Source organism: Colobus angolensis, unplaced genomic scaffold, assembly GCF_000951035.1.
Source record: "Colobus angolensis palliatus isolate OR3802 unplaced genomic scaffold, Cang.pa_1.0 Scaffold63, whole genome shotgun sequence".
In the NCBI taxonomy this organism is placed as follows: Eukaryota; Metazoa; Chordata; class Mammalia; order Primates; family Cercopithecidae; genus Colobus; species Colobus angolensis.
Window position 1 is genome coordinate 6,501,642 of NW_012119932.1, and position 22,326 is coordinate 6,523,967.

At 36.3% G+C, this 22,326-nt stretch overlaps 1 protein-coding gene across 2 annotated transcripts in view; it reads right to left on the bottom strand.

The window, feature by feature from the left end:
• Positions 1-22,326, bottom strand: part of PLXDC2 (plexin domain containing 2) — a 453,731-nt gene that overhangs the window by 105,354 nt on the left and 326,051 nt on the right. For both annotated transcript variants that reach the window (XM_011963864.1, XM_011963863.1), the window contains 2 exons: positions 20,938-21,056; positions 3,940-4,039 (listed from right to left, as the gene is read on the bottom strand). In XM_011963864.1, the coding sequence (XP_011819254.1) occupies positions 3,940-4,039; positions 20,938-21,056 (219 nt within the window). The remainder of the gene's footprint in view (positions 1-3,939; positions 4,040-20,937; positions 21,057-22,326) is intronic.

Below are 22,326 nucleotides of genomic sequence, written 5' to 3' on the forward strand. Positions count from 1 at the left end.
AGAGACATAAAGCAACACACAACCACATAGTCAGAAAGCATTGAAGTCCCAGAGAGACACTGTCACTGTGTTTCTTAGTGGGAATCTCCTGTGGTTCCACTCTGATGGGCACCCGGACTTGGCAGTGACATCTAAGTTAGTATCGCTGTTTTTATACTACAAGTATACTACATACTCTCTGCTAGGTAATGCATGCTGTGTATACATGGTATTTTAGGTACTAAGATGCTCATTTTATGTAGAAAGAAAGTTACAGAAATTAAATAAAACTTTAACGTTTCATGACCAATAATCAAATGACAATATTTCTTATACTTTCTTTACTTTTAATTTCCACCTTTTTAAACATAAGCCTTAGTTTTACCACAGACCTTTCCCTTTCATTTTGAGGGGGCAAAGGTATTTCTCTCAGAAGGATTTATCAATTTTCAATTTACTAACAATGCCTGAATTCCCTTTGATATTGAAACTATCAGATCACCTGATCTTTTATGAAAGAAAATAAAGCTGCTTTAATTAATTACACTTGAAATTTACATTGAAATCATTTACTATTTGGGGGTCTTTAAAAACTGAAAAGCAAGTGTTTTGTTGTTGTGAGGAAGAATGAATGGGGAGAAATTTTAATAATAAATAAATTAAAATTGCTTTACAGCATTTTGAATGCTTTACCAAACCTTCACCAAATCTGATAAGAATGCTATAGTAATGATGATCTACTGGGAAATACTCTTTTCCAGGCTTTAGCTCACATTCCCATGTTCCCATGGCTACATGAAGCCAGAGGTTTAGGTAATATAACCTGTGTAACCAAAATGATTAACAGAATAGAAAATTGATCTTATGAGATCAGGGTTCTATGTAACACATCTTGCAATGCAGAAGAAATGAAACTACTCACTACTCAGGATAATAATCAGTTGTTCCCTAAATCCACTTGGTGGGGGGAGAAATGTTAACAGAGGCAAAGTATTTAAATTCTCTACAAAGACAATTCCTAATAGTGAGTGTTGCTAAATAAGGGAACTGAATTTTGAAAAGGACTTATATCGGTCTAAATTCTGATTGCTGAATATATAACATAGGTCTGTAGGAATCAACTTATTTCTCACAAAAGAACTGTACTTGTATAACCTGCGTTGTGCTAATCTTGAGTTATCCTAATCTCTGGCACAAAGATGCGCTTTTTGTTAGCTGAGAATACAATGCAACCATATATCTCTTGTTATACAGAAGCTCATGTAACAGACACAGTTATACTTTACAAATGTGGGAGAGACTTTTAAGGAGATAAAGTTTTTTGTTCCCAAACGATTTTTAAGTAGAACGTATTGATTCTAATTTTCTTGCATAAATATGGTCCCATCTAACAGCAACAATGGCAGAACTAGAGACCCAAATCTTTCATTCCTTCTTGGCTAATTTTCTCAGGATGGAACAGTAAGGTTAACAGAAAATGTGACTGCTTTTCAGTATGCAAATTGAGGGACATTTTTCTCTGAACTCTAAGTTTGAATTAAGTTCTTTTGGATAACTGCTGAGTCCCAAACTTTAGACATGACCTGGTCTGGAAATTCATATAAATGTTGCCAATTTATTAAATGAGATTTGTATTTGAAAATATTTTCCACCTATACATAATAGTTATCCTTTGACAGCCTAACAAGGGGTGCAAAATTACACTTTAGGGCCCAGATATCTAAGTACAATTTTAACATTGGGAATATACCAACATAATACTTGCATATTAAAATACATTTGTAAGAAAAATTTTTGGTATTTTGGTTGTTTTTTTTTAAGCAATATTATATTAGAACAACAATATGGACTAAAAGCCCTGCTGAGTAAGCTGCAAATAATTTTTTTCGGCAATAAAAGAAAAGAACCAACAAATAAACTAAAACTAGTGTTTCTTTTTACTTGTGCAATAACTGACTCAAACCATACTTGATTTAACAACTCTGAAAGAAAGAATGTGAGAACGGCCGTCCTCAGACAGAAACCAACTTTAGCTGTCCCAGGGCTCGGCCTCTTATTTAAGAGCTCTGTCAGGATGCTTTTATGTTGCCTACACATACTCATGTATCCTTGCTTTGTTCACAGTACAATTTAGTTTCTGGAAAACCTGCTTTGATTTAACAATTCCCTTGAATATTGCCTCCCACAAATTCCTGGCTAACAAGGAGAAAATCCATGTCCTTCACCAAGCAGAACCACCAGGTATCAATGCCATTTAGTTATAACATAAGCATTCAGTTCTAAGATATCTCACAGTGGTGAGATAACCCCTATAATGTTTCTGCTGATCCATTGCTTTAAAAAGTATAGCTTCCACTCCAGTTGCTGTCTATATTTGAGAGTTGGCATAAGTAAGTACAATCACCTCAAGTCACAACCGAAGAACATGAGCATGTGATAAATTATCTACCACTGTAATCAAATAAAAGAAGGAAAAGAACTTTGAGCAAAAGAGAAAAAATGATCTCATCTTGAGATATATTTTGTTATCTCCCCTTTCTTTAAATAAGAACACGTAGGACACAAACACTCCCACCCGACCTTCGTTTGCTACCACACCAAAGCAGCTCTCAGGACTGTTCTTGGAGTGAAGGAGATTCAAAAACCAGAAGCTTTCGACAGATGCCTATTTATAGGGTCAGAATGGCTAATTCAGTCTGCATTTTAGTTTCTGATATAACAAACAGTTATCCAAAGTAACACATCCCTTTTTATTCCATAAAATGTAAACTCGACTAGATAGGCAACCATAATTTAAAGAAAATATATATTTTCTCTGGTGGTAAGTATAGCTACATCCAGATTTTTATTTACTTTGTACTTTTTAAAAAATTTAATTTGTACTTTTTCTTGCATCTTCCTTTAGACTCCCAAACAGTTTTACACAAATACATTAAATATAAGATAGCACAAAGCTGTGGTTTTGCTCAGAAACTTAAGATAAACATACATAAAAGTCATATGTCTATCAATCCAATAATCTGTCACTGTTTATGTCATTCTTATTAATAAAAGAACTCTATCTGCTTAGTCAAGCCAACTATCCCAAACAATCTGGCTGGGCACAGTGGCTCATATATGTAATCTCAGCACTTTGGGAGGCTGAGGCAGTAGGACCACTTGAGCTCGGGAGTTCAAGACCAACCTGGGCAACATAGCAAGATCTCATTTCTTCAAATAATAATAACAACAATAATAATAAACAGCCAAGGATAGTGGCACATGTTTGTGGTCCCAGCTACTCAAGATGCTGAGGCAGGAGGATCATTTGAGCTTGGGTGGTCAAGGCTGCAGTGAGTTGTGACTGCACCACTGCACTCCAGCCTGGGTGACAGAGTAAGACCCCAAATCAGAAGACAGGAAAAAGAAACAAGAAAAAGAATCCAAAATTACACATTCTTGGCTTGGCTATTTAATTTCTCTTTACCTGAGTCAGTTCAAGGGTGACAGAGATAACCCAATAGGAGTTATAAACCAAACCACAGGCCGGGCGTGGTGGCTCAAGCCTGTAATCCCAGCACTTTGGGAGGCCGAGACGGGCGGATCACGAGGTCAGGTGATCGAGACCATCCTGGCTAACATGGCGAAACCCCGTCTCTACTAAAAATACAAAAAACTAGCCGGGCGACATGGCGGGCGCCTGTAGTCCCAGCTACTCGGGAGGCTGAGGCAGGAGAATGGCGTGAACCCGGGAGTCGGAGCTTGCAGTGAGCTGAGATCCGGCCACTGCACTCCAGCCTGGGCGGCAGAGCGAGACTCCGTTTCAAAAAAAAAAGAAACACCAAACCACAGAATTAACAAGCATCAGTTGGCTAATTAATTAGCCATTTTTTTTCTTCAGGTACATCTGCCTGAGATCAATCTCCTTTAAATTTATCTCCAGAGAGGCTCACTCATTGTGACCGCCCTTCTTCTACGTACTGGGAATTTGTTGGATCCTGTGGACAACGACAAATGCATCCGACAGTCCGACTTTCACTGGATGATTGGTTGAACTTATCTGTGTGACCAAGACAGGAATCTGGAAAAAAAAAAAAAAAAAAAAAAAGCAGGTTGCTATATGTTAGATCTGAATTTCTTACAGGAAAGAAAGGTAGTAGGATCCTCTTGTTTCATGGACAAAACCACGGGAAGGAGATAAAAGACTAGAGAGGGAGCCCAAAGTATTAGAAAAGAGGGACATATAAAACCAAAAAATTACATTAGTTTAGTGCTATTGAATGAATAGAAGAGACAGATAGTTCCTGGTTCTAAAGATGGCTACTTGATGTTGAAAGTAATAGATTATCAGAGAATATAATTGAAGCTAGATGCTACAAACTTATCACACATATAGGCACATCATGAATGCATTTAGTGCTGGCTATAATTTTGGAAACAGAGATTCTCCTCTTACTCTTTGTTTTCCAAAAAAAACTTCATTGTATATTTGTTTTTATACAATTTGAGAAAATCCTTGTTTATAAGCAGTCTTATAGATATAAAACCTAGAGAAAAACAAATAAATGCACTGTTAAATATACATTTGACAATATCATCATTGATTCGTTGCTAATTAAATTTGGCAATCATTTCACCATTTTGGTTGAAACTACTATGAAAGACTTCTAAAGCTCTTATGGTCATCTCAGTGTGACAGTTCTTGTATTTGAATCTCAATGAAACCAAGATCTGAATACGATAGATATTTCTAATATTTACAGATTTACAGTTAAAAAAATATGATACATTGAGAATATATGAAAAATGATAAGAGAGTTATAAATGACATGAACTCTTGGGATCCATTTTTCCAGATTCAGAAAAGATTCACTGGAGATATGATTACTCTCTTTATTATCAGTTTTATAGAAACAAAAATGGGAATGAAACCATCTTCAATAAACAAAGAAACAGGACAGTAAAAGAAAAGAGTAAATGCACCAAAAACATCTTTAGGCAGAATAAGCAGATTTTGGGCCATCTGTGGGTAATTCATTAAATAATATGTTAGATCAGATATTGCTGTATAAGCCATAATAAACAGCATAACAATAAGAAGGGGATAAGTTGGAGAGAATATATAATATAATATAATATAATATAATATAATATAATATAATATAATATAATATATAATAAAAACTCTCTGACTTATTTTTGACCAAGACATCATGAAACTGTGAAAAGAGCTATTTTGTTGAAATGGAAAAATTAAGAAAAAAGTTCATTGCTTTTGGAATTTGTGGAATTACCTTGAAACAAGTAAATAGAAGATGACATTTTCCCTTAATGTACTATTTCAGGTCTCTCTTAAACAACGTTAAAGTGTTTGCAAATTTTGTCAGTATGCTCAATTCTTAACCAGTTTGTGTCACTATGCTCAATTCTTTACCAATATAAATTAGTCTTCTGGTATTTGGATAACAGAAACACACAAAACAAGCAAAACAAAACAAAGATTTATATCCCAGTCTGACGTACTTTATTTTTTATTTTTGAGACAGTCTCACTCCATCTCCCAGGCTGGAGTGTAACCTCTGCCTCTCGTCAAGCTATTCTCATGCCTCAGTCTCCCAAATAGCTGGGATTACAGGCATGCGTCACCACACACAGTTAGATTTTTTTTGTATTTTTAGTGGAGATGGGGTTTCACCATGTTGGTCAGGCTGGTCTGGAATTCCTGGCCTCAAGTGATCCACCCACCTCTGCCTCCTAAAGTGCTGGATTGCAGCTGTGAGCTACTGCATCGGCTGATATACTTTATTTACTGATTTACTAATCTAAGTTCAGTATCAATATGTGAAATCCCCTTTCTTATTGAGCATTATACTGTTTCCCAGTCTTACACCCTATGTTGAGGACTCTAATATGAAAGTAATTTGTATTTAAGACAGACTTACAGTTAAAGCATACAAGAAGATGGAAAAGCATAGGGAAAAATTCCAACTCACTTATATATTTTTGTATCCTAATAAGACATGATCATCTCATTTTTAAGCAGCATCTGTTAACAGAAGCAAGCATCTATTGTTACCATCATATAAATGCCACTGTTCCTGTCATTTGTCGTTTTACCCCCTTCTCCAACATCTATGAGTTCAGTTTTCCTCTGCAAGTTGCAAAAGGCTTTACCAGATAATTCTGTGGTAATTTATTGTATGTCTTCTTTTCCTATACCCACAGCAGTACTTGAGTTTATACTGCTATCAATTGGAAAATCCTATTATATCATTATGCATAGTACATGTTTATTTCGGAGCTTGTTTTTTAAGTCACATGTCTTGTTTCCTGCAGCCCTCCCAGAAGCATTCTCCTCTCTTCAGATTATGCATTCCACCTTCCCTTCCTTTCTTCTTTCCCTCCTTCCCTCCTTCCTTCCTTCCTTTCTTTTTCTTTCTTTCTCCTTCCTTCATTCCTTCCCTCCCTCCTTCCTTCCTTTCTTTTTCTTTCTTTCTTTCTTTCTTTCTTTCTTTCTTTCTTTCTTTCTTTCTTTCTTTCTTTCTTTCTCTTTCTTTCTTTCTTTCTTTTTCTTTCTTTCTTTCTTTTTCTTTCTTTCTTTCTTTCTTTCTTTCTTTCTTTCTTTCTTTCTTTCTTTCTTTCTTTCTCTTTCTTTTCTTTCTTTCTTTCTTTCTTTCTCTCTCTCTCTTTCTTTCTTTCTTTCTTTCTTCTTTCTTTCTCCTTCCTTCCCTCCTTCCCTCCTTCCTTCCTTCTTTTCTTTCTTTCTCTCTCTTCTCTCTCCTCTTTCTCTCTCTTCTCTCTCCTCTTTCTCTCTTTCTCTCTCTCTCTCTCTCTCTCTTTCTCTCTTTCTCTCTTTCTTTCTTCACTCTTGTTGCCCAGGCTGGAGTGACATGGTGCAATCTCGGCTCACCACCTCCTGGGTTCAACCAATTCTCCTGCTTCAGCCTCCTGAGTAGCTGAGATTACAGGCATGTGACACCATGCCCAGCTAACTTTGTATTTTTAATACAGACGAGGTTTCTCCATATTGGTCAGGATGGTCTTGAACTCCTGACCTCAGGTGATCCGCCCACTTCGGCCTCCCAAATTGCTGGGATTATAGGTGTGAGCCACTGCACCTGGCCGCATTCCAACTTTTCTATCTCTCTTCCCCATCTCTTCTTCCCTTGCCCAGCCATCTTTCATTTTTATTTTTTTCTCCATCTTTTTCCTTCCTTTCAACCCACTTCCTTTATGTTTTGTGTCTGTGTCAAGCCCTCTCCTCCACGTTTTTTATTGGTGGTGGGTCAATTGCAGTAATGGCCTCAATCAATGGCTTCCTTCTGCCCAGTACCTCTGCGGTCCTCTCCCTCTCGGACTCCAGGCTCAATAATATGGCAAAAGAGGACAGCAACAAACTTGAAGCAAAAAACAAACAAACAAACAAAACTTTAAAAATCTGCTTACTGCTTCCTTTCTTGAACCCTTGCTACAGCCAAGAAAATATATGCTGCTGGTCTTCTGCAGATATATACAAGACACATGAAGGATTTTTTTTTTTTTTTTTTTTTTTGCACCAGAAGTTATCGTTGCCTAGCCAGCTCCCAGCCAGTCCACCAGATAACTGCTTACACATTCAGAAGCTCAGCTGAGATCAGCAGGGTCCAGCCCATAACAGTAGAACCAACAAGCTGATCCATAGGCATCTTGTGAGAAATAAGAAATGGAGTTGTTTTAAGCCACTATCTTTTGGGGTGGTTTATTAAACAGCAGTATCAATCAGTACATTCTCGGTTAAATATCAAATAGCCAATAGAATAGAATATGGGTGTTTCTCCATAAAATGAGGTAGTATTGCTCATCCTAATTTTCTGGGCATCAGATAAATGTGTATTTTTAAGACATTGGGTCTCACTGTGTTGCCCAGGCTGGAGTGCAGTGGCATAATCATAGCTCACTGCAGCCTCAAACACCTGGGTTTAAGCAATCCTCCTGCATCAGCCTCCTTAGTACTATAGGTACACATCATCATGCCCAGATTTCAGATAAATATCTAATTCTAGGTACAATTAAATTTGAAAGATTGGAATGTTCCAGTAGAAAAGTTTCATTTTCTGCAGCATTTTTTTCATTCTTCTGTGTCTCTTTAGTTCATTCTTTTGTCTGTGCATTTCAAATACTAAGCCCCAAATATATAAATTACCTAGATGTAGATTCATTTAACATGAGGAAAATTTAGCCAAAACCAAAATGGATAGCTTCATGGTGTACAGTTTTCTGTCACTGAAAATTATCTGACATGACCAACCCTCTAGGAAGATCACTATAAATGATCTTCGATTCTTCCAGTTATCAACTTAAATTTTTTTCAAATGATTTTGACTTTTCCAAGCTTCAACATGTAAATTGTTAACAACGATACAAACTCAAATGATAAGGGTGAAATACTCTACCTATATGGAAAGAGAGCAGAAGTTAGGTAGAAATCATCATTTGCAGTCAAGAGTTATGCTTTAACTTGTTGCCAGTTTTTTTAAATGCACATATTCTTGGGTTAATGATTTCTGATGACTGCATCTGTCAAACCACTACTAACATATAACTCTACTAGGAGTCTTAATATAACTGAGGACTATAGAGTAGAAAATAGATTCCTAAGAATGACGTCTACTACCTATAAATTATTTTCTCCCAAAGGCATACACATTGTCCATGCTGTTTGATAAGATAGAATCCATTCATTCATTCATCAGATATTAATTGGATATATTTTCTATATTTGTGTAGGCACTGGAATTACAGCAGACAGGAATACAAAGACCCTTCTTTCACAGAGCCTACATTCTAGAGAACAGGGACAGGCATCAAAACAAGCGAACGTAAAACCTATAGCATACTAGAAGATGGTTAGTACCAAGGAGAAAACTAAAACAGAGTAAAAAGATAGAGAGGAATGGGGGTCTCTAGGAGAAAAGAGAGTCACAGAAGCTCTCTCTAAGAAGGTGATTTTTCAGCAGAAACTCGAAGTAAGAGAATCTGTCATGTGGATATTTGGGAAGCAACTGTGGGTAGATGCACTGGCACATGAAAAGGGCTTGACTGAATTGCTTTTGGTGTATTTTAGGAGTTAAAGGGTTATCTCTACAGCTGAAGCAGAAGTACCAAACAAGCGTGTCAAAGGCGATGGGAGGTAGTAGGGGCAGATCATAGGGAGCGTGTATTTCTTGCAAGGCATGACAGTGACACTGGATTTTAGTCCAAAAGACACAGAAAGATTTGGGAGGTTTTGAGCAGAGGGAAGGACATTCCTTTATTTTGGGAAAATATCACACTGGCTGCTGGTACATCAAGACTGTAGAAGGACCACGGGAGCCAGAGAAACTAGTGAGGAGGGTATCACAGTTTTCCAGGTAAGAGAAGGTGCCCTGACCCACCCCAAAGTGGTAACAGTGGTGGAAGTGAACAGAGGCCAGATTCTGGAAGAATTATGTAGGCACTGCTATCGACACTCCCCATAGATTTAATAAGGACAGTGAGGGACAAAAGGAGAGTAAAGGATACCACGAAGCCTTTTGGTTTCAGTAGCAAGAGCAATGAAACGGTGTTTTCATCAGGAAGGTTAGGTTGTACAACTTCAGGGGACTGACTCACATCACGGTCTATCAGAAGTGTCCTTTGGATATGCAGGGACCAACATATGCAGCTCTCAAGAGCAGTCCTGAAACATTCAGAGACCAGGAGAGGAAGCACTGGAGACGGATGATCACTTTATGGCAAAACCACTGGCTTCACATGCTCTCCATTAAAATTTCATAGAGCTTGTGAGTAAGAGCCCAGGATTTCTAAAACGGTATTCTTTGTCCTGATTAAATATTAAAATGAAAATTTACAAGCAACTTTCAACTCCTTATATTTTCCTAGAAGCCACCCAAGGCTTTTATGAAACCATTACATGCCAGATTTTCAAAAAACTGATTTTGCCAAGTGAATTACATGGCTAATGTCATCAACGATTAATGAAGAAAAGATGAACAATTTCAGACTTTCTCTAAAATTTCCTATGGAACATGTCTGCCTCTCCACACCTGATATTTTCCTATCTTTCTTACCCTGCCTTCTTGTACTGTGATCTCTTTAACTTCAAAATATTACAGGCAGTCAAGTAAGGGAGCTGTGCGAGCTCTCTGTGAGCAAGTGAGGCCACTCTGCAGGGTCCTCTGTCAGCATAAAATTAGAGATTGTATTATTAAAAGGTACATTTAAAATAAACTATTTTAAAAATTTTATTTTATTTATTTATTCTATTTTATTTTATTTTTTCTGAGACAGAGTCTCATTCTGTTGCGCAGGCTGGAGTGCAGTGGTGCAATCACAGCTCACTGCAGCCTCAACCTCCAGGGCTCAAGTGATCCTCCTGCCTTAGCCTCCAGAGTAGCTGGCTTTTTTTTTTTTTTATTTTTAAGTTTTGCAGAGACAGGGTCTCATTATGTTACCCAGGCTGTAAAATGAACTTCTTTTTAACTAATAACAAAGAGATTATATGTGTGTGTATGTGTATGTATAAACAAGCTATTTAGAAGTATAGCCAGTATTGGGCAAATTAGCACAAGAATGAACATATTGTTGTCACGATCAACTATTTTATAGAAGACTCTGTATTTAGAAGGGTATGAAGTGCCAAAGTCAATGAACATATGGACCAAAAACATGTCAAACACCAAAACTTTCAAAACTTTGATTACGGGAAGCTATTTTCTTATCCTTTCTACAAGTTTATATTCATCCTCAAAATGTCTCGTGAGTCATCACGAGATCCTAGGGATGTCAGGAAGCCAAACTGAAATAATAAAAACTCTCAACTACAGAAGTTTTTTTTTATTTTTAAAACAATGTAGCTTTATTATTTTCAAGTGTCTATAGTAGTTGCCTTCTCAAGATTACAGCAAAGCTGAATTTAACTGAGCCTGTGTATGATCTGTATTGAATCGCACATTCCTGGCGAATTGATTTTACAATTACATTCTCTCCACAGGAGAGAAATAAAAGGAGCTTTCACACTGGCTAAAACATGCTTCCATTTTGACCCCTAAAAGCATTCATGAATACTTCTTTTAAACGACAGTATAATTTTTGCTCTATATAACAAGCTAGAGATAGGTTTATTACTTGGTATACATTTTTATATAACCGAGATATTAAAGCAAAGCAAAGTAAGCATAGAAGCAGAAAGTGGTTGCAATCGCTACACAAAATCAAGGCAGGAAAAGATGTCAGGGGTAAGCAAAAGTAGAGCAGAGCACACTGGCCTTTGGAAGGAGAGTCAAAGACAGAAGCTCCTCTCTTCTCCACTCTGTGGTATCTTTCTCCAGCACACAGGAAATCCACACAATCCCTTAAACCTGAGGTTCTTACATCTGTCTCTAAAGTAGGGAGATAACAGCATGCCGCTTAAGTAATGGTTAATGGAATTTTATTTTCCTCTTTGTTCTGCCCTGAAAACATCACCAAAACTTTCATTTGTTTCCATTACAGGCCCAGCTATCTATCCACTAGGCAGCACAGCATCTCAGCAAGGGTTGGATTGTATAGTATGTGTTCCAAGATGTGAATCATATGCCTATCAAACCTTAACTGGAAAATAATTACTCCAAACTCATTTTTTGTTTCCTTGCTAATCTGCAATATGGTATTTAGTAGCTTAATATTAAAAACAACAGCAACAACAAAATCCCACAATAAACTCAAAGCTTTCTGTTTTACCCATTCTTATCTGCCTGTAACCCTTAACTTTCTCCTTCGTTTTACTTAAGTATCATCTGATCTGGCTTCAGTATTATCAGCAGTGAATCTAATTTTTAAGAGTCGTGATCTCTTCTATTATTATCAAAATAACAACCTGTAGCCTCAGCTACCTGGGAGGCTGAGGCAGGAGAATCACTTGAGCCCAGGAGTTGGAGGCTGCAGTGAGCTATGATAATGCCATTGCACTCCAGCCTGGACAACAGAGCAAGACTCTGTCTCTAAAAAACAAACAAACACATAAAGTCCAAAATATTAATGCTGAGTTGTCTGTAAACTACAATTGAATAGAAGGGCTTTCAGTTAAATTTGACAATGTAAAAATTCATTTGCTTTCCAGAGTATCAGTAACAATTTGCACAATTATTTCAATCCTTTTTTTAGTGTACAGCTCCTGAACTCTCGTCTGCCAGGTATTGAGCAATGCATCTAACAGCATGAAAGTCAAGGTGAGCTATCATCAAACAATCAATTCCTAACATGCCTCCTGCCCCCATCTCCACAATCATAATCTGTAGAAAATCTGAAAGCAGTCAACTAACAGCATGAAGGTGATAAGTAAAATCCACCTCCACTTTAAAACAGGTTTCAAACTTCCTTTCTACATAAGCTACTGTGTGCCTCGGGTAAGAAAGAAGAAATTCATGAGGGAGAAATTGGAGGGTGCACGCTATGAGTGAATTTTCCAGGCAATATTTGCAAGCAAAGGGCTTCCAGGGCTTTCTGAGTCCTCAAGGAAAAAATGCAAATCTACATTTTTACTTGAAATATTTTAATGTTTAGATGTTGGCAACATATCTGTTTTACAAACATATGTGTAACATAAAACATAAAAACATACACAGAGTAAGAAGCTGGTGCCATTGGACTCAAGATAGTCAAGACTCTGGTATGGATTTTACCTGGGACAATAGCTAGATAAGGAAATTTACCTAAACATGGTTTGGGAATTAGACGTCAAGAGAAAAGAAAGGAGATTAAGGAAAGTCTACACCCTGGGTTTGGGAGAGACACAAAAAATTAGCTAGGCATGGTGGCAGGCACCTGTAATCCCAGCTCCTTGGGAGACTGAGGCAGGGGAGTCATTTGAACTCGGCAGGCAGAGGTTGCAGTGAGCTGAGATCACACCACTGCACTCCAACCAGGGCAACAGAATGAGACTCTGTCTTAAAAAATAAGAATAATAAGTAAAATAAAATAAAATAAAATAAAATAATTTCTTCTGGGACATTGATCTTTCTACCTGGCTACTTTATTTATTTTTACACACAGGATTTGTCATTGGAACATTATCAAGGGAGAATAATTCAACTTACCATTTTCTTACACTAGGAAAAGTAAACAAAAAATTAAAATGTCAGGCACTTCTGTATGTGAGATAGCTAAAAAGTAAAATATCTCTACGAATGCAAATGGATTAGATCTCAAATAAAACTGTGTAGATAAAATTTTAATACTTTAGTTGTTTAAAATACAGGGAAGTCCTATGATATAAAATATCTGTCTCTACATTTTCCTTAGAATTATTTCTTGAGAGTTTTAAATCAGCATTTTATTCTGCTTGGTTTTCTTATCCTTGTATTAGATATATATGTACATATATATTATTCTTTTCTGCTCACACATTTATCAAATGTCTTGGATGTATATACTGTATTCACCCATCAAGTATTCTCACAGACGTAGCAACAGTTACAGAAGGAAATTACCTCATATCTAAATGGTGGTGGTCTCACTGTTGCGTTCTTTTTGGCCTTCTCTAACTTTCTTGAATTACCTTTTTTCTATAAATTCTACAAGTTCAGCCAATGTTCATCTTTTAATGCTTTCAGGCTGCTAACCATGAGTGAAGGGTCATTACAGCTTAAATAAGAGAAATAATCTTCAAAGAATTTTTAAAAAATGCATTAAGAGCCCTGCGCCATTGAAACCTACAACTAATTGGCAATGGTGATTTATTAACTATGCATTCTTCCATAGAAGAAGCAAATGTGACACCAAGGAACATTAGGTTTAAATACTTATATGGTAGAGTAGATTAAAAAGTGATTTTACTTAATAAACAGTAAAATTCCTCTATATTGACCTCCTCTAAAATTTGCTGCTGAAGGAGATGGTAAAATATTCAACCAAGAAAATGGACAGAACAGGCTGACTCCCGGGCTAAGCCTGCCTCTTCTGTGATTTTCTCCTATTGCCATCTAGTAGGATTATATGACATTTTTATTTAAATTACCAGTTTCCTAATCTGGAGACTGTCTATATCCCTTACATAAGCTAATGAAAAAAAAAAAGGACCCGAGTTTGCAACTGGCACAAAAAGAGTCACATCCATCCACAGTTTGTGTCCAGAGTGATTACAAATGCCAAGTATATAATGAGAATAGAGATAAAACAAGTCAGAGAAACTGCAACTTTACAAAGTAAGAGTATTCTAGGATAGACAGCATCAAGGACTGTAAAGACCCTTATTTCAAATCTCCAGCATTTTTGAAAAATTTTTTTTTTTTTTTGAGACAGAGTCTCCTTCTGTCACCCAGGCTGGAGTGCAGTGGCATGATCTCTGCTCACTGAAACTTCTGCCTCCAGGGTTCAAGCGATTCTCTTGCCTCAGCCTCCTCAGTAGCTAGGATTACAGGCATGCACCACCACGCCCAGCTAATTTTTGTATTTTTAGTAGAGACAGGGTTTCACCATGTTGGCCAGGCCTGTCTCCAACTCCTGACCTCAAGTGATCCGGCCTCCCAAAGTGCTGGGATCACAGGCGTGAGCCACCACACCCGGTCACTGGAATACAATACCTTTTTGAGAATTGTTAGTTTCCTTGTTACATTATCAATAGACCAGAAATATTAGAGCCATTATCTACTGTAATCAGGCAAAAAGTCATCACTCTTTAATGGCAACTTAATATGAAGACGCCGAGATTTAGGGTTATAGCTAATTGCTAACAGAATAGGAAAATGAGGGTTTGGTTGCCAAATTCCATGTATTTAAGAAAGGATCCATTTTTCGGCCTATGTACAGGTTCTTTCATTTAAAAAAAGTATAGATTAATAATATAATGCTGTGGATAGGCAAACCTTCCCTTTGCTCCCAAGTAGCCATGATAGGCTATGATATGATATGTTAGGCTATGGTATGATAATGACTGGCTGAGAAAGACTGTCAAGGATATCAAAATGAATGAATTGATTCAGTCACTTATTGAAAAGGAAGTTTGTAAGAGGGCATTCTGGTACAGTAGCTAGGCCTTTGGGCTTTAGAGTCGTATTTCTTTGGATAAATCGTTATTCCATATCTTTAGAAAAGTTACTTAATGTCTCTGGGTGTTTCAGTTTCCTTTTCTGTAAATGACTAAGGTAGCTACTCATGGTTTTTGTGAGAATTATACATAATTTATTTTAAATGCTTAGGTCAGTGGCTGGCATATATGAAGAGCTCAAGAAATGCCAGATTTTATCAACTTTGGAGGTTACTATTAAATGTGAATGTGACTTTCACTGCTGGTTATGGCATACAAGATTAAGATCATTTCTACTACTTGAATCAAGCAGGAAATGTAAATAAAATATGGAAAGCTTCCGTTGAAAACTTCAGGTAGTTATCAAAGAGCAAGGTCTTGAAAAGCCAAAATTCCAAAGAACGGAAAACGCAGACATAAACCCAACACCACTTTTCTCATCAAAGCATTTGCCAATTTACAAGCAAGTGATAGAGAGTGAGAAGGTCTCACTGACTTAGCCCAGAGAGTTTAAGTAATTACCCTACACACTTTCTTTTCAATACATGACTGAACGGTCATGTATTGAAAGGATGTCAATACATTCTGACATCCTTGACTGTCTTTCCTGGCTAGTCATTTTGATTCCACAGCTTAGCACATCATATTATATCAATCATATCACAGCCACTTGTGATCACAGGTAAGAATGATTTGCCTTTCCACAGCCTTTGGGCTGTCTCATGGAGCTGAAGAAAAATACGTGCATTCAGGGGCACTAAGGAAAACGTCCATAGTAAAAATCCAGATCTTTAGTGGAGATCCCTGAAGGATTAGAAGAGTAAGGGCTTACAAGAAATATTCTGGTCTCATAAGGACTGATGCTCAACTTTGAAAGGGCTTAGCTGCACAGTGTTAAGGTAATCTGTCCTGCACTAACTGCCAAAAAAATAAAGTAAACTGACTTGCAGGAAGAAAACATTATCTACATCCTCAAAGTACTCCGGTACTTTGTAAACCATGTCCAAAATTTTGTTTACAAAATTTTTTGTTTAAAAAAGCATGCAAACAAACATGACCAATGAATAAAAATCTACAGGAAATAGAAAGAAAACAAGTGATAGAGACAGACCCATAAGACATGTAGATACTGGAGTTATTAGTCACAACATTTAAAATAATTGTTATTAATATAGTCAAGGAAATAGATGATATAGTTAATTTCATAGGTAATTAAAGCTATCTAAAAATCTGGATACTCTAAAATTGAAAAATGCACTATAATGAATAGTTGGTAATTTGAGAAAAAGAACTTTAAAAAATATTCTTTTTGTATTTTGACTGAATTCTAAGCAAACTCTATCTTTGAAGTTAATTAAAATATACAGCTGTGTAACAATAAGGGCCCTTAGTTTAAACCAGAATTTCGAATCTTTAGTTAAACAACACAGGAGCTACAACCTCAGGAAAAATAACTTAATTATTTAAGGGAATCCATGCCTCCACAAGTCTTCTCTCCAATATGATTCTAGAAAACAACAGGATATTGGTGAAGAAACATTGAATATTATGAGCAAATCTGTATTCATTCTTATTTTAAGCAGCAGTCATACTTCCCTATTTCAATCCCACTCTAAGCAAGATTGTTACAACTGTAAATGCATTTTCTTATTTATTGATCATTCATCATTTAGTTTGCACTGCAAAAAAATATTATGCTATTGAAGAAAAGGCAATATTTGCAGCATGAAAGGATTGGAGGTCATGTACGTGCTTAGCATGGTTGGCACATTTAAATACTGAGATAAATTGAATGAGGGCATTGAAAATGAAATTTACCTAACTGAATTCTTTCAATCCATTACTAATTTTAAAGTAAAATTTAATTGTAATTTAAATTTACAATTTTAAAACAAGTCCCAAATTGGTGGTGGGTTTTGTGTAAATCAGAATTTTTCTTCTCATTCACGTAAAACATAATGAAACAAAACAAAGCTGGTGTTAGCCTATTAGAAGAAACTTATTACAGAAAGAATTACACTTACTTCCCTATCTATAGTTCAGTAAGTTTAGCTTGGACAGGAACAGAACATTTTACTCCTTGTAATTATATGTTCTTAGAATTTGGTCAGCTCTCCAAATGAAGTAGGAATACCTCTCCTATCTATACTTGTAATTGTGTGATATGCCAAAGTCGAACAAGCAAGATTCTTAAACAGCCAATATTAAGAAATACTTACTGGAAAAACAAATGAGACATAGATTTGTGAATTGTTTTACATAATCTCTTTAGGCAGGGAAAATGGTTGAGATGTCTTGGGATCATCAAATTAAATTCTGGATTTATCCTTAACTAGCTCTGTGACTTCAAGTATGTCATTTAATCTCTCTGATTTAGCTTGCTCAGCTATAAAATGAAGATAATCATATATGATCTATTTCCATAATTAAGTCATAAACATTTATTGAACAGCTTCAATGTACCGCTGCTATTGTAAAATGCCTAGGATATTAAAGCTATAGGAAATTGTTGAGGAATTAAATGCTAGAATGCATATGAAAGTACTTTGTAAATGGTAATACATTATGCAAACTACTATTTTATGCTATCATGTGATTAGGAATATTTTTCTAGCAGTACCAGGAGCTTCTAGCTGTCACCCCAAATGCAAGGGGACTCTCTTATGACACATTTTACAAATAATAATTTGCCTTAGCATAATGATTATTTGCCTTAGCAAAATAAATATATAACAATTATTGGGAAGAAAAAAGAAAAAAAGTGGTAGACTAGAAAAGTAGAAACTGCTTTCTATCTAGAACAAAGAAAGAACAGAAAGGCAAATTAAAGTAAAGTGAATAATAAAGTAAAAACGACTTCTTTGAACTCCAAGTGCAGAGGGAAGACATTCTTCACGACAAGAGCCTGGGAATATCAAGAAAGCATTAAATTTGCCTGTCATCTTGAAATTCCCCATAACAAAACAGGAAAACCATAATGGAACTTTTTTCTTTGATTAAAATGAAGGAAAGACCTTTAAAAATACCAACCTAGACCAGAGAATAGGAAGAATCAACTGTTACTCTGCAATGTGAGATACCCTTTGAGAACAGTGTAAAGAAAGATGACAATTTCGATAATAAAGACTAGCAAGCGAAACCACAATAAGAACACACACCTCTGTTTTGACAGAGCCTCCAGTTGGTGAGACCTAAGTCTTCACGCTTACTGACCTTGCATCTTTCCAGAAACTTGACTAGTGTTGGTTGAAACCGTTGAAAACGAACATTTCAAAACATCACTGTGCAGTTCCAGCAACATACTAGATTGCAATGAAAACTAGAAATGAATAAGTCCTGTTGAGAATTATTCTCTCAGCGTCCAGGGAGTGTGACATAAAAATATGATGGGCTCTGATATAAAAACATGGCCCTGATTTTAGCTCTTTGAGGAATCCCCAATAGCTGAACTGCTTTCCCCAATGGCTGAACTAATATACACTCCCAACAGTGGTGTATAAGCATTCCCTTTACTCCACAACCTTACCAGTAAAACTACATTCAGGCCAGCAATCCCATTACTGGGTATATAACCAAAGGAATATAAATCCACGTAACCGAACACCACCTGTTTCTCCAAAACCTATTGAAACAAAAAACTGGGTAGAGCAAAGAGAATTTTTAGGGCAGGAAGGATTCTGTATGACACTATAATGATGGATGCATGACATTATACATCCTTAAAACCCTTAGAAAGTTCAGCATCAAGAGGGAACTCTAATGTAATCTAAGAACTTTGAGTGACATTGATGCGTCAATGTCAATGTAGGTTCATCTATTGCAACAAATGTGCCACTCTGGTGGGGTACATTGATGATGGGGGAGGATGTTCAGCAGGGGAAGAAGAGGATGTTCAAACTCTCTGTATTTTCTGCATCATTTTGCTGTGAATCTAAAACTACTCTTAAAAAATAAAGTCTATTAATTAAAAAAATAAATAAATCATTCTGCCACAAAGACACATGCATGTGTATGTTAACTGCAGTACTATTTATAAGAGCAAGGACATGGAATCAGCCTAAACGGCCACCAATGATAGACTGGATAAAAAAATCAGGTACACATACACCATGGAATACTATGAGGCCATAAAAGAAATGAGATCATGTCTTCTGCAGGGACCTGGATGGAGCTGGAGGCCATTATCCTTAGCAAACTATTGCAGGAATGGAAAACCAAATACCACAGGTTCTCACTTATAAGTGGGAGCTAAATGATGAGAACGCATGGGCACAAAGAAGAGAACAACAGACACTGGGGTCTACTTGACAGTGGAAGGTGGGAGGAGGCAGATCAGAAAAAGTAACTATCGGCTGGGTGCGGTGGCTCACGCCTGTAATCTCAGCACTTTGGGAGGCCAAGGCGGGAGGATAACCTGAGGTAGGGAGTTCAAGACCAGCCTGACCAACATGGAGAAACTCCGTCTCTACTAAAAATACAAAAATTAGCTGGGCATGGTGGTGCATGCCTGTAATCCCAGCTACAAGGAAGGCTGAGGCAGGAGAAGCTCTTGTACCCAGGAGGCGGAGGTTGTGGTAAGCCAAGATCCGGCCATTGCACTCCAACCCAGGCAACAAGAGTGAAACTCCATCTCAAAAAAAAGAAAGAAAAATAACTATTGAGTCCCAGGCTTAGTACCTGGGTGAGAAAATAATCTATACAACAAAACCTCCATGACATGTGTTTCCCTATATAACAAACCTACACATGTACTCCTGAACCTGAAATAAAAATTGAAAAAAGAAAAAAAAACCATACACTTGGACAAAGAAACACCAAGTAGGACATAGTCTATAATTATATCCTATTTACTCAATTGCCCCAAGTAAATGAAAAATTTCATTAAAAAGTTTTTAAAGCAATAGAAATATTTAACATGGTTATGGAATTTTTAGAGGTGGCCCATGAGATTGTAATTAGATTATGCTGCACTTCACGGAATAGATGAATTTCAGAAGATTTGACCAAAGGGAATTCTTTCTTGATCCTCAATATCCCTTTTATAATCTGGGATTCATTTCTCAAGGAAAAAGTAATCCCTCAGTTGAACATATGATATCGAGTCTGTATTATTATAAATATCCATTAACCTATGGGTTAATAATGCTCATTATTAATTCTCACTGTTCAGGTTTCTCTCATAATTAGAGACTATCTAAAACATTACATTTGTAGTTCCTGGAACTTTATTTTTAATATTCTTAGTCCAACAGGTCTTAATTACTTTGTCAAAAGAGTTGGAAATCACACAGTTATTCCAGCCTAAATATTCTGCAAATTTAAGGCTACAATTTAGTAAATTTTCATTCTTTACTTTGTCAGTTTGTTAAAATGAAACAAACCATAAGTTTAAATTCCCTTGTTCTTTCTGTCACTTAGATCTCTAATTTATCTTTCCTATCCAGTTTCAATAAACATTAGTCAAAGGGATTATAAGCTCAGCTCTCTTGGAACTATCTCAGTACTGGGTCATTGAGCCACATAAGTTTTCGTGTCTATAAATGCTTTTGAAATTAGAACCAAAATATAACACAGAAATCAACAAGGTGAAAAAAAAACTAACAAAATACATAAATACAAACATTTAGATTTAGATGAGAAATTCCTCCAAATTGGGTGTATTTTTCTTAGATGCATTTCACTCTACTCAGTAATTACTCAACATAATTACTCAATAATTTTATGAAATTGATGGGTCCTGATGCCAACAATATCAGAAAACAAAACAAAAGAGCTAACAATCAATGCATCCAGAAGATTAAAAGTAACCAAAACATTTTTTATTAAGCAAAAGAAACCAAGAGGCAAGAAAATGATTCGAGGATCATGACTGTAAAATGTCCCCTTCTTGACACTTGGAGGAAAGGCAGCAGTCAAGAACAAGGGGAAGGGAAAGAAATTATCAATACATCACTTACTTCTTTGTATCCGAAGATGATGCGTCCATCCATGAGCAGGGTTGCCTGGAACGTGAAGCTTCCCAGGTTGTAATTATCCTGGAGATGTACGTGGTCCCACTGGACCACAAGTGCTGTGCCTAAACACCCATTGTAAAAAGAAGAAATGCAATGAGAAAAACATACGTATCAATTCTGGTGGGAGTTTTCACAAAAATGTTTTTGCATCTGGCCTTCAAATCTGGTGATTGTATGATTTCAATTTTATGTGGTTAATCAAATTCTGTTATTAAAATAGTATTTGGAATTGTTTTAAGGGATTGAGTAGTCTCTAAATATTTAGTAAAATATGACCTCATACTAAGGTCAATAATTGAGCTAACGCAGTGTGGGAAAATTTTGCCTTTGGAATTTTATTAATGTTAATAGATACTGTCTGCTTAAATTTCCATAAGCCACTTTCAAAATGCAGCCCAAGTGGATTGAATGTACTTCAAATACATTTGACAAATGCTGAGAGAGAAAAAAACACATTAAATAAGTTAGGACCACGTACAAAAGAACTGAAAATGTTTTTCCATACTTAGAAATATACTTTTCCACATTGAAGGAGTTCCTTTAACACTAATGGGAATTTTCTCCTTGAGTTCACAACGCTTGTATTTCTGTCTTTGCTGTGTTTCTTCCAGGAGGCGGCAAGAAGCTCAAAGGGCCCTGGGCTAAGATTTCGAAGCCCCTTGAAGCACACTGGGAAGAAACTTCAGTGCTGTATAGTAAACACTCTGTCAGTGTTTACTATAAATGGTTGACATGAAATAAAAACCGAAACATAGTTTAATAGTCACCAGTGAGAATTCATATTTTTGTTTTAACTGACATTGTGTATTCTCTTTTTTAAAAAAGAAAATAAAAGAGCTGCTAAGACTTTTTCTTCACTCTGTTAGATTTTTCCGTTTGGTTAAAAAAAATATTATTGCCCAAAAAAGTTGTGTTGAAAATGAAAATCATAGAACGAAAAGAGCAAATCTTATCTCCCAGCAATAAATATCTGATATATTTAAAAATTACAACTGCATAGAAGAATTAATTTTCAGTAATTATTTGGTGCTATTAGTAATATCTCTTGAGATAGCTGACAACTTTAAATAGACACTTTATTTCAAATATTTTGAATATCCAATTGTAAGTCCTGAAAGGATATTGAAGTATAGAAATGTACTTTGAGGCAAAACTTTAAAAGTAAAAAAGAAAAAAAAAGTTTTTTAACTTGACCTTGGTGCTTTTAGCCATTATCACGGCTATGAGTGAAGAACACCCAGGTCCCTTCCTTCCACGGGCATCTCTGTGTCTATATTGTCCTGGAAGGAAGGAAGGAAGGAAGGAAGGAAGGAAGGAAGGAAGGAAGGAAGG